At 34.7% G+C, this 16169-nt stretch overlaps 1 protein-coding gene across 4 annotated transcripts in view; it reads right to left on the reverse strand.

Annotated features, from left to right (window-relative positions):
- LOC106881512 (uveal autoantigen with coiled-coil domains and ankyrin repeats protein) overlaps positions 1 to 16169 on the reverse strand; it is a 128689-nt gene that overhangs the window by 52790 nt on the left and 59730 nt on the right. For all 4 annotated transcript variants that reach the window (XM_052968534.1, XM_052968532.1, XM_052968533.1 and 1 more), the window contains 4 exons: positions 11777 to 11912; positions 9657 to 9734; positions 7753 to 7807; positions 1418 to 1516 (listed from right to left, as the gene is read on the reverse strand). In XM_052968534.1, the coding sequence (XP_052824494.1) occupies positions 1418 to 1516; positions 7753 to 7807; positions 9657 to 9718 (216 nt within the window). In that variant the 5' untranslated portion in view covers positions 9719 to 9734; positions 11777 to 11912. The remainder of the gene's footprint in view (positions 1 to 1417; positions 1517 to 7752; positions 7808 to 9656; positions 9735 to 11776; positions 11913 to 16169) is intronic.

Genomic DNA, 16169 nt, shown 5'->3' on the forward strand with positions numbered 1-16169 from the left:
CATGAAAGGATTGAACATACCATGAAAGGATTGAACATACCATGAAAGGCACAGTTGATCTCAGCTGCATTTGAATTCAGAATGTAAAGAATCAGAAGATATACCATAAGATATTTTGTCCAACTCTTTCTTTGTCTACCTTCAGTTTTTCTTAATGTGTTTCATTTTTCATCAAATAGGATACACAAAAACTAAAATCAAATACTGGATGGGACCATGACATCATTACATATCTATATACATGGGATCATGATACCATTGTGTGTGTGTGTGTGTGTGTGTGTATGTGTATGTATGTATGTATATATGAATGTGTGGTGAACAGACCATGATTGGACAATTCAATAAGTGTAGAGATGGTGCTGGTTTGGCAGAGGCTTGGCTTGGAGGTGAACAAAGAGATAGGTGATCAATGTCTGCGTGACATTGAATTTTTAACGGAACATCACCAATCTTAGGGCTCACACTAGTTAGTCCATCATATGAAAACAAACATAAGTTTGTTTTTGAAGCGTTGAAATATATTGTAGAACAAGTAGAAAGAATTTGCCGATCAGCAGTTTGGCTTAAAGGGTAGAGCACTCCAACCGGATATTGGAGGAGTGAGTTTGATCCACATGGCAGGTTGCTGGCAAATTTTTCTGTCTTAAAAGGATTTTATCTTTTATATATATTGTTTAGTATTTACGTGTTGAAAAAAATTTCTTTCTATTATATTTAATATTTATCATTTTTTGGTGGGCGATTATCAGTTAGCTTATGTCAAAATTAGCTTTCGTGGGTGATGGTCGAGAAAAGGTTGAGAGCCACTGCTCTAAGAGATGGTCAAACAGTTGGTGGTGGTAAAGGCAGCAGATAATTTAGAATTTAGAGGAATGAGAGGAAGAGTGTTTGCTGATATCCAGGTGAGAAGTGGCAGGGGAGTGGATACTACAAAGGTGTGTATAATAAAGAGGGACTTATAGATAAGGGGTGATGAATTTATGTCTTGGAGGTGAGTAGGATTGGCTACAATGAATTAGGAAGTGATATGTGGAGACAAAGTTAGACTGGAATCTACGAATGTTTGAAAAATGGAGGGAGAGTTGTCCAGTAGATTCAATGGTATTTTGATTCTTAAACATTTCTTGAGTTTTTCTTTAATTTCATTTAGTTTAGTTTAGTTTGATTTGGTTTGGTTTTGGTTTTGGTTTGGTTTAATTAGGTGTGCATACAGAAAGCGGTCACAACCTCTGAGTTGTCAATAACCACTATTTCAATCCTAGGTAGCTACCTAAATGTCACTGGTATTAAGCAAGCTTCCCTTGAATATGCTTGCTAGGGTACCAGTCATGAACCAATGCAAAATTATGTGCCAGCATTTTATGCAAAATTGTGCTGGCTGTCATAGAAAACTTATAAAAATTAGTCAACTTACAATATCAATTTTGTATTCCTCAATTTTCTTATTTGCATCTTCCCATTCTTTGGTCACAGCATTTCTAAGTTCCAAAATGTCATATTCAGTTTGCACTATCTACAAAGCAGAAGACATAGTTCATATGTAGACAAATATACATAAATATATTTTATATAATTGATATAATATATATGCATACGTGTATTTTTATGGCCTCAAATATGAGAATTATACATCTTAAAATGTCTTTCTAAAACTATGTAATTCTATGTTATTTAATATGCCTAAAACTTTATGTTTCATTTGATATTATCAAAGAAGGTCAGTGGCTTCAGACCTATGCAGTATAATTCTGAAAGGATCATCATAACAAAATTTTTTATTAGTGAAATGTATTTCCTAAACTGTTAAATGTTTATGAATCAAGTAAATCTCTTCCTACATCTGGAAGAGGACAGTGCAGCTGCTCCACACACAGACATCATAAACCATATACAAAGAAAGACCACTTGGCTGATTGTCATGAAGTCATTTACACTTCAACTACTGATCCACAGATGTGCACTGTCTCTTCTTTCTGCCCTTTCCACTACTGCTACAGTGGCCTATGTTCCTTGAAGCCAGCTTGTCTGGTCTGGTCTTGTGCTGTATCAACATAGCCATTACTAACTCACTTGTCTCTCCTTTTCTCCCCACTTATATTTCATCCTGCCCCACTTCCATCACATCCAACACTAATCCCTATGTCTAGTTCTTCCTTCCAACAATATCAGCCATTTGGAATTTCTTTCTTGCACATGTTTAAGCAAAATGTTAGCAGCAGCAATCTCACCCACCTTGAGAGGATCTGCAAAGGCCATGTGCACAGTTGCTTCCATAAAAGGAGAAATGATCTTCGAAAAAGGTATTCATATAATAGCTACAAACAAATTTTCTGCAAACATAAACCTAGAAATATTTTCCAAGCAGAGCCCTTCATTGGAGTACATTTTAAATAAAAGGGTTCGGAGTATTAGTAATTTGCTAAAATAGATAAGTGAAAGGTGTGTATGTGTGGGAGATACTAATAATGATAAATATTGTTATATTTTAGTATATTTCCCTGATTGTCATTTTCAATGTGACAATTATAAAGTAATCCCACCAAATATTATGAAGAAATTATTATCTCCCTTGTCTGCTGTGGGACACCAGACGAATTAGAAAATAGTTATACAATATAATTACACTTGTTAAGAAGGCAGTGGTTTGGTAGAATTGCTAGATAAAACAGCCGAGCTGCATTTCTTCAGGTTCCCTACATTCTTTGTCTCACATTTTTCGATAAAAGACCAGTCAAGTAAAGGGGCAGGTGGTTTTGACTGACATCCTCCCCTTAAAATAACTGGCCTTGTGCTTGAATTAAGAAACAATTCTATCTTAGTGGCCATGACAACCAGTGTCTCAATGTGAATACGAAAAACAAGTAATTATAAATGGCATAGTTTGGTTTGTCTCTTTAATTATATTTTCATTAATAACTGTATTTAATGAGATCAACTGTCCATATTTCATTTGTGTGTGTGTGTGTGTGTGTGAGTATGGAATGTAGTGTGTCGAGTAGATTCAGAAGAAAACAGCAAAATAAGAGAGAAGACAACGACAAGGAAATTTCTGGTTTTCGTTTATTTGTTGTTGTTGTTGTTGTTGTTTAGCACCTGGTTAGCCCTGATTGAGTAGATCTATAATCAAAGACCAAGACCATCCTGTTTTTCCAGTCATGACCATCCAAAGACAGGATGCCCATTCCAGCCATAACTTTCCTGCCGTTTTTCGAGATATAATATAACTAAAACCATATTATTTAATGTTTTTTGTTTTTTTTGAGGTTTTATTTTTGAAGATAGTGGGAAATGTCATAGAAGCGAAATTTGGCTGCTATTTCTAGCTTACTCAGTGACTACATAGAAGTTGCTTCTTTGGTTTATTGTTTCTATTCTTTTTTGTTTTATATTTATGTGTTACATTTGTCATTTTCTTTGTTTTTCTATCTTTATGGAACATTATGGCTATTGTTGATCCAAATGATATATTGGAGCAAAATACACTCACACATACACATACACACTCACGTACAGACATTCAAATATCTTTGTAATACAAACAATACACCACAATTAGATCTATAGTGTTTATCAATGTTGAAAATCGTGGCCTGAATATGTCATCAATCCAAAATGAAGGTTCTCGATTCATTAATACGATATGAACACTTGATGAAGGATGCAAAACAGATTCCTTGCTTTGCTTCTCATGCTGACTATGATGGAACCATTTATCAAAAGTAATTGTTTTATGTCGCATTGCAAGTGTAGGGATGGAGTCATCCAACGAAGTACACTGACGATGTATTTAGCTCTCCTATAAATTCAGACATAACACCATCTCCCATTTTTTTTTTATATAATTGTAGTAATGAGGAATAATGCATACAATACCTTAGCATATTAACAAAAAAGGGAAAAAAAGACAAACGAATGCTTATACATGTATGGTAATAATAAGTGTCCTCATAGAGACAAAATAGTTGTAAGTTAAATTGCTTTTTAAACAAGGTTTTAAATTTCTCAGCATTTGAAGTAGACACAAAATCATGATAATGATGACAACAAGGATGATGATGAGGACAACGATGATGACGACGAGGAGGACAAAGATGATGACAACAACGATGACGATGGTGATGATGATGACAAGAATAGTGATGATGAGGAGAAGGATGATGATGACAATGAGGATGAATAGAAACAAACATTAGTTAATAGCGCTTATGCTAAAAGATTAGCTGAATCTATAGCAAAGAGAGAGAGAAGAAATTCCAAATGTGGAAATAAAACCTAGAATTGAGAGACCAGAAAATAAACTTAGCAAAGACAAAAATTTTAGAAAGTAGGGAAGAAGATAGGGTTCTGCTCTTCTTAAGTAAATGGCAATATTTTGTATGTAGAGAAGTAGATTGGAATTCCATTGAGTGCACGTAAAAGAGGTGTAAGTGGGATCACAAGTAGGCAAATAAAGAAGGTAGACTTCAAATGCAGCAGATGCACAGAGATAATAAGTATTAAGAGCTCAAAAGGATTACTAATTCTATCAAGTGGCCAGAAAAGCCCCCCCCCCCTTAAGGTTGTTGATAGCTTTTGCTTACCTAGGTGACTAAATAAGCTGTGGAAATGGTTGTTTTGAAACCATAGTAACCACTGTAAGAATGGGATCAAATAAGTTCAGGGAGTTGTGACCCCTGTAGGACAACAAAATATTTCTCTCTCGGAATGAATGGCAGATTGTTTAATGTGAATATAGAAAGTACTATGCTGCATGACAGCAAAATGCAGAGAATTTATGAAAATTAGAAAGAAACAAAGCAAATATGTTTTGCTGGGTGTATAATATGAGTAAGCATGAATATTCATGAGCTGAGAGAAAAAAGTGAATATAAGAGGAAGGGGATGTAGAAAGCAAGAAAGAAGAATGTGTTTGGTGGTTGAGAACAGTCTGAAATAAGTGGTACTTGCTTAAAGTGAAAGGAATCAGCGAATGTGAGAGACGAAGAAAGAACGGAGACAATGTTATGAAACTTGATTTCAAGATGTTTCATCTCATGAGGGAGATGACAAAGAGCCACGTTTATTGGAAATATGCAGTGCCGAAAGAGATCCATTTCTAGAATATTCTGTATAGCACTGTGAATGTGCAGACTAAATCCATGATAATAACATTGACAATGAGGTACCGAGCCCCTACTCATGCAAAAGAGGTTTTCTGCAAACCACCAGCAATGAATGAAACAGGGACAAGAAATATTACCATAGCATTATGACAACCATGCAGACATGTGCAAATATATATTTACTAAAATGTTATTACCAGTTCAAATATGCCAGTGGCCTGTTTGGACTTGTAAACATTCAGTGTGCTTTGTCATGGGGAAGATTTCTCACAGTAGACGGTGTAAAGACACCTAAATCAGCTTACAGTGTCACTCATTGAGCAATAGCATGTCTGACCTTCAATTTATTAATTTATTGGCAAGAACAAAATAAACCAATCACATGAAGGCTTATGATCCCCACAAAATTTACAGTCAAGGCTAAGCAATATATCTTATATGTACATACAACAAAACTTCTTTCAGTTGTTCTGAATTCTAAGCCTGCACCACATAATACTACAGATATATCTTTTATCTTTTCATTTACTTCTTCCAGTCATTTGACAGCAGCCATACTGGGGCACTACCTAGAAGACGGCTGACTCATTTAAGAATCATTATTGTAACCATGTTGCCAGTTTTAAGACAATCAATAAGAGACACTCAACATCTTTGGCAGAATGAAGTACAGCCTAAATTGGTCCGTAGTAAGGTATGTGAAACCATACAATATAATTTCCAGGAGATGCCATCTCTTCTCTGAGGAATCCCTGTCTATTCTGTGAACTAACGAGATCATTAACAAAATTTCTGAACGACTCTTGAGATGCCTACACGCATATAAATGTACTTTTGCACAATGCTCCAATAAATTTGAGTAACCATCAACATAATTTAATTTACTTTAACATATGGCTGACTTAAGTTTACTTTTAACCTCCCTATTCTTACAAACACCAAGTAGATATCTAACTCGCTTTGTGATCATGAGTGCACCAAACCACACGTGTGCGTATGCTCACATTTTTGCGGATGCTTGTATGAGCGAGTGTACTTGTGCCATGCAGCTTGCCCGAGGGTGTTTTACCCATTGTTCTAACAATTTTGCCAGCTCACCAGCTTCCTAAATAATGATGTAAATAATAATGTAAAAGCACCCAGCACACTCTGTAACGTGGCTGGTGTTAGGAAGGGCATCCAGCCATAGAAACTGTGCCAAATCAGACTGGAGACAGATGCAGCTCCCAGCTTGCCAGCCCTGGCCAAACTGTCCAACCCATGGACAACAGATGGTAAATGATGATGATGATGATGATGATAGACTGATACACAGACAAACAGACACACAGACATGATAAAATAGAAGCCAAAAAGAACTGATTTTGATCTGCATCAGCAAGATGTATTATTTGGTAATAACAAAAATCAACAAAAAGTTAAAAAAACTACATTGAAATTTCTGTGGGGAAAATCCAACATTGCAGAGAGTCTTTCTTCAGGGAAAAGTTGACAGAAGTGAAAGGAAAGAGTTTCTTAATTTCCACTCCTATCCACGAGGATTTTCCATTTCCTGTGCCATGTTCATTGTAAACTTTTGTTGATTTTACTATGTAACATAACATTAAATAACATAACATAAAAGTAATGCAATGAAATAAAAATACATATAATATAATAGTAATATAATATAATATATATAATATGATATCATATATCATGATATAAATATAATATATATATGTGTGTGTGTGTGTGTGTGTATGTGTGTGCACATGTATGTGTCTGTGTCAGTGGTTGTTTAAAATGGTATAAATTGGTGAATTAAGTTACATCCCTCCACATCAAAATGCTAACTTAGCCATTCAATAAAATAAGTACTGGACTTAATACACAATTGACTAATGATCCTTGAAAAGCATTTCTCCACTATGGCCATGGTCAAATCACTATGACCAATAAAATAAAAGAATATATATACTCATGTGTGTGTGGTGGGGGATGGTAGGTGCAGATATGAATGAACCAATGTGGATGCTCAGTCACTGGAACACTTGGTACTCTGCGGAGTATCTTTTGATCAGTCACTGTATATGACTTCACTTCGGTCTATATCATTGATTCCAAGAATATTTCTTTGGAGAAACCAGAAATATTGTTAGATTATATTTTGCAATATACTTCTTAGATTTTTTTATCCTTTTCTTTTAGTTACAATTTCTGTTCTTATTTATACAAACACACACATTTATGTGTGTGTGTGTGTGTGTATATATATATATATATATGTGTGTGTGTGTGTGTGTGTGCATATATGTGTGTGTATGCATACATATACACATACATGTGTGCATGTATATGTGTATGTATATATATATATATGTGTGTATATATATATATATATATATATATGCATATATGTATATATACATATATATATATATATATATGCATATATGTATGTATATATACATATATATATATATATATATATATATATATATATATATATATATATATATATATATATATAAATATGAAATTATCTTGATTCCTATGTAGTTTTTTTCTTGTTTTTTTTTTGTGTTATTTTTAAAATTCCCTGGCAGATCCCAACAGAAGTAATTCCTACATGAACTTATGTACAAAAGTTAAATACTACTTTTACCTCTTGATTATGTAAACTGATTTTCTCTCTGGTTTCATTCAATGAGATCTGTAACCTAGATAACAAACAGAAATATTAGATCTTTACAGATGAGATTGCATTTTATGGCTGGTCTTTATTTGTTTGTGTGTTGGTGTGTTCCATTAAGGTTTTTTTTTTACTTTTCGTATATGTTATTCATAATTACTACTGTCACCACCATCACCACCACCACGATCACCACCACCTTGCAGCAATTCTATCACCATCATCATCATTGCCAATGCCTTTAGTAATTTTACAACCACCGCCTTCAGCATTTTTGCCATCATAATCATCAGAAATTCTATCACCACCATTGCCACCGCCGCCACCACCACCACCACCACCATTAATTCTTCTATCATTATCATCATCATCTTCAGAAATTCTATCACATCCGCCACTGCCACTACTACCATCAATACTGCCGCCGCCACCGCCACCACCACCACCACCACTACCTCCAACTCCTCCATCACCTTCAGCATTTCTACCACCATCATTATTGCCAATACCATAAGCAATTCTATAACAACCACCTTAAGCAAATCTGCCATCACTTAAAGAAATTCTACCACCAACACCAACACCACTCTCACAGAAATTCTTCCCTCATCATCATCATCATCATCATCATCTTCAGTAATTCTACCAATACTGCCTTTAGCAATTTTACTAACATCACTCACTTTTGGCAATTGTACCACCACCACCACCACCACCATTACAACTATGACTACTGCCCACACAACTAACACCGACATTGCCAACACTACTGCTCTACCACTGCCAATACAACCATCACAACTACAACCACAACTATTGTCATCATTCCAACAACCATTACCACCACCACCACCAATGCTTCAAGCACAACCACCACCACTATCATCACCAGAACTATCACTAGTACATTTGACCTATGACCCTATCACTGTTTCATCTTTAGACAAAAGCCCCCCAACTGGGAGTGGGGAAGCAGTATTGAGAGGGTGTGGTTTTTTACCATTTGAGAGGCTGAAGGTATAGAAGGGAGAGATATAGGTGGCTTACTGTAGAGGACATACAATGGATAGCCCAGTTGGAAAACAAAGGAGAGTGATAATGAGAGAGATGATGGTGAAGATGTGTCAGGTTTCCATACAGTTTCCATCAACCAAATTCACTCATAAGGCATTGGTTGGCCTGGGGCTATAGCAGAAGATGCAGACTGCCACGCAATGGGACTGAACCCCAAATCACATGGTTGCAAAGTGAGCTTCCTAATCCCACGGCCATACCTGTGCCTATCACCCTCACCATTATCATTGTCACCACTAACAATAATATCAACTCTGCTACCATTAAAGTAAGGGAGGAGCTGGTATGTGGCCACTCGACCTGCCTGAAATAGCAAGCATATCTCCCTCAATATTGCACCTTAAGGAATAACACATTGGATAATACAGTCCTAGATTTTTGGATAAAACAAAAGACATGATGGTCATGGAATGCATTTGTTCATATGGGAGTATTCTGTATATTGAATACATATGCAGAATGGTTTCACATATCTAACATAGTTAAGTTGAACAGCTTCATTTAATTGGAATGCTCTATGCAGTTATTAGATGAAAACTCCCTCTAGGGGGTGGTGTTAGATATTTTAAAATAACTATAAAAGCACTCTCCATTGGAACATTTGAAAGATATAGAAAATGCAGCATGTGTGAAGTGAGTAAAGGAAACAATTGTTTCTTCAGTTGACAATGTGGAGTGAGAATACAAAATGATAATTTGAATTCACAATACTGAAAAAAGGTTGAAAAAAGTTATGGAAAACGAAAAGAAAAAAGAAAAAAGCTATTTTTTGCTTCAAGTTTTAAAAAAACGTTTCAACTAACTCGGATTTATGAGCGAGCAGTTTGTTCAAATCCAGCAGACAGCGATCATGACTTTTTCTCATCTCATTCCTTTGTGGCCTGTCATTTGAGAAGAAAATGTATGTTAGTTCAAGAGAGAAGATTTTAGAATTTAAGAATACAGCACAATGATCAAAGGTGGAAATCTTGAAAAATATGACAAAAGATTTGTTTCTCTCTCTTTTTTTTTTTTTTATTAATCTTATATTCAATAAAATTTATTGAAAAAAAAAAAAAACTAGAAAATAATTTTCTAAAGAACAGAAAAGAATGACAACTGTTATTAAACAATATCAGTATCAGAAAATATATCTTGAAAAAAATTCATTGAACAAAAGAGGAGGGACATGCCCCTGGAACTTTTATTAGCCGTCTCAGATTGGTAATATCATTATGGGTAGTGATCTCTTTGAATATTTGGAGGCAGATGCAGGCAAAGAATTGTCTGACTTGCTGATTCTACCAACTCGCTGCCTTATAGTCTGAAAGCGATAATAAGACATGAAAAGGTCTTTAGATCTTGTGATCCAGAAAGAAACTGATTTATTCCAATCATAAAACTGTTTGAAATACAAAAGTTGTGAGTTAACGAGTATGAGCACTGACCATGTTGTTTAAAGCTCAAGCCATGTTATTTTTGTAATTAGGGGAGAAAACCCAGCAACCGAAGGACACAGTCCAAACCACTGACTCCAGTGTGTCATTACTACTTTCTTTTGATTGAATGTGTGAAAGGACAAAAGACAGGATCTGAACTCAGAATGGAAAGCAACACATCTAATAACAGTAAAGCATTTTGTTCTACACTTTTACTGATTCTACCAAACCCCATTATTACAGTCAGTTTACTGAGCCTCTGGATATGGCAACTACCTCTGCTTGATCCAAAACGAATGACTGAAAGCAGGTTCTCTTCCAACTTCACGGTTCAATAGTTAACAGTTCATTCCACTTCAACAAAAAGCAAACATATGCACATTTATAAAAAAAACAAGTTACTTATATAAGCATGGTAAAGCAGATGTGAATAAAGAAGGTTAAAAGATTGCAGAGGACCCCTCAGTGGCCCACTTATAGACCACTAAGGTGTTCTCTTGTGGGTCTTTGAACTTCTTAAAATTTGTTCAGATGTAATGCATTTAATCCATAATTTCAGTTGGTCAGACCTGGGAATTGACCCAGAAAGTGTAACGGTTGCTTCTGATTGGACTCTATGGAGGAGGTACCTGAGGATTCTACATCCATGACTTTCCCAGGGATCGTGAGCAGAGAAAATGAATGGATGGGTGGATAATGTATTTCTGGACCATCGAGCAGTTAATGGCTTTGAAATTGTCTTGTGTTTCATTATTGCTTATGCAAACATTGCCAATGATGGAAAAATAGGGTGGGACATGCAAGGATATTTTTACATGCATTATATAATATGCACACAAGTCAAGGGAAAATGCAAAATTATCAAAAGTGAGCCATTATAAAAAAGAAATTGCTGATCCTTGATGTACAGCAAACAACATCAAATTAAAACTCATTTTACCTATATTGTAAGCTTATTGTCAACAACTGACTTGTCCATTTCAATCAAACTTATTCTTAAAACATTGATCATGGACAGACTTGGTGTTTTCAAACTTGGTTTTGAAGCAACTTATTGGTCATATATTATACACATAATGTATCATCTTTATATACTTGTTCTCATATATTCCAAGAGTAGCTGAAGGAGAATTGCCATTAGCATAAGATAACTGAACTAAATTACTGCTATTAGCTTAAAATTATTGAATCTCATAACTGATTTTAATATCTATCTAAAAGAAATATGGTAAAAAAAACAAGCAAAAAAAAAATCTCAAGTGGTTAGAGATTGAAAATAAAATAACATCACCATGTGCATTTTATGGATAATTAGTGTAATGCTTTAATATTTTATTAGTTATAAAAATAATAACTGTACACAACTTTTGGATTACACAGTAAATACACACACACACACACACACACACATTCATTTGTGCAGGCATGTAGATGTGTGTGAGTATATTCTTATGTGTAGAAACATGGCTGTCCAATATTTAAAACTAATCACATTTTATACTTACAGCAAAATATTGTTCTCTTTTTCAAACCGTAGTTGCTCTTCTCGTGTTTTGCTAATTTTCTCTTCCAGATCATTGAGTCCTTCAATTTTACTTTTTCTAATTGCTTCATTCTGTCTTTTAGCAGCTTCAACTGCAGCTGCAAGTAGCAGTAGATTGCTGGATAATAGCATTTAAAGACGATTGCAACTAGTCGATCTATTTACCATTAACTGATAGAAGAAAAAATAATATGTGAACAAAATATTGAAATTTCCTCTATAATTTATTCATAAAGTTGGTTGAAATAGTTGATATCTTTCATTAAAAATGGTTGTTTTTTCATATACTAGCAGGGAAAAAAGAACAAACTATCTTTTTATAGTTTGTTACATAGTAGATGGAGAAGGGATAGTATTTATGTGCTGCGTAAGCATTCCCTAACCAGTGAAATACTGTTGATGTTCTGAAATGAATATCTGTAGGTCAATAATTGGCAGTAAAAGAAGATTGGCAAGGAGAAAATTGTAGAGATTTGCAATGGAGAAACATTGTGGAAGTGTTTAGGGCAGCATTAAAGGGATGAGACTAGAAACATTAGCAGCAACTTTTCCAAAGGTGGGGGGGGGGATTAAAACTATCAAACTTCTCTTATGGCATAGTAATGCAGGTCAAGCAAGAACAGAAAAACTCTACAACTGGGAGGAGGTGCCAGGAACGCAGTTAGAGTTTCCTCCTCTCAACAAAAAAAAAAAAAACCTTGAAATGAGACCAATTTCGAAGGTATTTTGAGGTTATAGACAGATCCTCTGAGGGAGAATATTTAGTATTTATTACCAAAATAATGCCAATAATTCTGGGGAGGAGATCAGTCAATGCCATTGACTACAGTTCTTGACTGGTGTTTTATTTGATTGGCTTCAGAGAGGATAAAAGGCAAAACTGACTTCAGCAGGATTTGAACTTAGTAAGTAAAGAGTCTGTGCAAATACTACAATGCATTTTCTCCGATGCTGTAATGATTCTGCTAATCCACCCCTCTATTATTATTATTATTATTATTATTATTATTATTATTATTCATTTGCCAAAAAATTGAACCTTATTGCAGATTTCTTGCTAAATTTAATAATTAACTTAATTTATTCTTTTTTATATGAAAATATTTTTTTTATATAAAGAATGATGCATAAAACATGCACCATTTTTTCTTTATTGAATATAATTAGTACAGACACTTCTATTTTGTAAATACAACTTAAACCCTTTTGATACCAACCTGCCTGAAACTGCCCCTAGTTCTATGATACAAAATTTCTTCTTTAAGGTGATCTTAATTAAAACTGTCCTTCAAAATCATCATGTTAATTAATGTTCTAAGCAGTAGTTTCATTGTGACAAAGTATTTTATTAAATGCTTCATTATTTTCAAACTGACACAAATGCAGCATATTTCAACAGAAATACGGTAACAAAGGATTAAAGACTATCAGAACTCAAGTACAGCAAAACGTTTAAACCTTATTCATTGCATACATAGATTACATTGTGATTAACTGTCTCAGAAGTTCTTAGTTTTATGGGTGTTGCAAAACGCCTGGGTGGAGGTCCAATTTTCCAAGTTCTTTGACAGGGCTTAGAATAACTGAAGGACAACTGTAATAAGTGTGTGAATCTGAGAGGGGAATACGTTGAATAAAATCATGATTAACTTATCCTCTTATATTTTCTTTTACCCAAAGCCAGGAACTTTTCAGCCTTGTGTTGTAATTAAAATGACATCAAAATAAACATATAAATCGTGGGTAGTATGATGTCAAATGACACTAAGATAATAAGAGCATACAATTATTGTTCAGGTCAAATTTGTGCCTAAACTCTGCCTTCAGATACAACTTTAAATGCAGGGATGTGGTGGGTGTCTAAAGGAGAATCGGCTCCGATGTATCAATCAAGCTGATACATGTATAATAGAATAAACACATAGCACGCAAACAACAAGTATCAGGTCAGATTATGACATACTAATATTTATACATGTTGTTGTTGGCACTCCGTCGCTTACGACGTCGAGGGTTCCAGTTGATCCGATCAACAGAACAGCCTGCTCGTGAAATTAACGTGCAAGTGGCTGAGCACTCCACAGACACGTGTACCCTCAATGTAGTTCTCGGAGATATTCAGCATGACACAGTGTGACAAGGCTGGCCCTTTGAAATACAGGCACAACAGAAACAGGAAGAAAGAGTAAGAGAAAGTTGTGGTGAAAGAGTACAGCAGGGTTCGCCACCATCCCCTGCCGGAGCCTTGTGGAGCTTTCGGTGTTTTCGCTCAATAAACACTCACAACGCCCGGTCTGGGAATCGAAACCGCGATCCTATGACCGCGAGTCCGCTGCCCTAACCACTGGGCCATTGCGCCTCCACAATATTTATACAACATAGAGAAAAAAAATGCATAAAGGAGTATAACTCACAAGAGATCAGTAAAAGTTCCATTGAGGGATGTTCGTCGTAGTTGTGATGTATGATGGCAGATTCCATATAAGAGGTACTTGTGGACAGCAAGTCTCATTTGGAACCCAGCACTCTGTATGACACACTCAGTCTGCAGCTATCACTTATAAGCCTAAAGCTTCCTTAAAATCTTAATCACAATTGCTAATTATTTTCCAGTTAAATGTAGGTTAAATTGGGTTTAATATATTTTAATTACATTTAATGAATCTAAAGTTATATCCAGTGATAATATGATATTGCTGAAACATTAAAATCTTTTGTGTTCAGTATCATGAAAATATATTTGCAGTAATACAAAATTGGAATTAGTATTATACGCAAAATTTACTTCATTAAAACAGAAAACTGCAGTGACCTATAAACTGTAAGTGCTATTCTTGGTTTTGAATATTATGCAACTAAACGAGAATATTATTTTATAGATAAATCAGGCTACAAGAAAGCTTTAAATAACCTTTAAATTCCCAAATAGAATGAAATGTAAAGCATAAATATAAATGCGATACATATACGGATTATTGATCAAAATATTATATAAGTGATATTTGCATAATAGGGTGAGAATATGGAAGCTTGAATTAAAATAATATTTACAAGATAGCACATTAATGTTGAACATAAGAATATTGAATAATTCATTAAAAGATAGGGTGACATGTCAACATCTTTCTGATACTGGAGTATAAATGAAGAAAAGAACTGTATTCTATAATTAATAATGAAAGTAACATTCATGAGCAACGTGCTCCATGGGTTTTCCTAGGTTAAGTTCTCACAAGTTATTGTGAGCAAAAATCATGATAGAAAAAAATCAATAAAAAAAATATATACTTTATCATATCAGTTTCCTGTTTCTTGTAGTTTAGAAGAACTATTTTAGAATTGAAGATTACAAATGTCTTGGCTCTTATCCAAATCTACCATTTTTGAAGGAACTCTTGAAAATTCACCAATCATTTTTTCAATAAGTTTATGTTTGCCCTTAAAAGCCTTAACTTGACAAACACTCATCATGCACAAACAAATACATTCATCTGCTATTGATAACTTTAAGTAGGTGCTTATTCTTCCCAATGATATCACAACACACATATCATTATCATCTAAAATCGCATCAATGCATAATTAACATTTCAAGCATTCACAATAAGTTGAAAAATAAGCTTTGAATAAAATTAAGCCAACAAAAATATATTCCAGTATTATGATTTCATTCAACCATGTTTACTTCGAAGCTGCAAGCTAACCACTTCTGATTAAGAATCACAGCAATGTCAAAATAACTTGATCTAAATTCATAATCTCAGGATACACATATCTTTATCGTTTAAAATCATAGCAATGTAAAATTAACAACTGGATATAAAATCATGGCATCACCGATTTCCAGCTGTAGAAACTCTGCCAGATCAGATTGGAGCCTGGTGCAGCCTTCTGGCTTGCCAGTCCTCAGTTAAGTCGTCCAACCCATGCTAGCATGGAAAGAGGACGTTAAACGACGATGATGATGATGATATATATATATATATATATATAAATTTGACATGGGCAATTCTTTTTTGTCTTGGGGTTCATGGTCAAACGGCTGGGTGGAATTGTGCGAAAAATTACACAGATGTGTAGAATGATCCGGTGGTGAAGCTGGGCTTTATATTTTTTCATAGCTCTCATGGTTACTGAGATAATCTACTATAATAATACTCTTGTGTTTATGAATGAGAAAGGAAGGGGTGATGTCATACTTGGTAGTGGGATGATGAAAAAATAAATCAAACAGCGTTTCAACTCTGTGTGAATATATCTGTATGTAAAAGGTGGTATGTGAATGTGTGTTTGTGTGTGTGTGTGTGTGTGTGTGTGTGTGTGTGCAGTAGAAGTGGGATGGTTCATCTTTGTTC

The sequence above is a fragment of the Octopus bimaculoides genome, chromosome 6 (genome assembly GCF_001194135.2).
Source record: "Octopus bimaculoides isolate UCB-OBI-ISO-001 chromosome 6, ASM119413v2, whole genome shotgun sequence".
Lineage (NCBI taxonomy): Eukaryota > Metazoa > Mollusca > Cephalopoda > Octopoda > Octopodidae > Octopus > Octopus bimaculoides.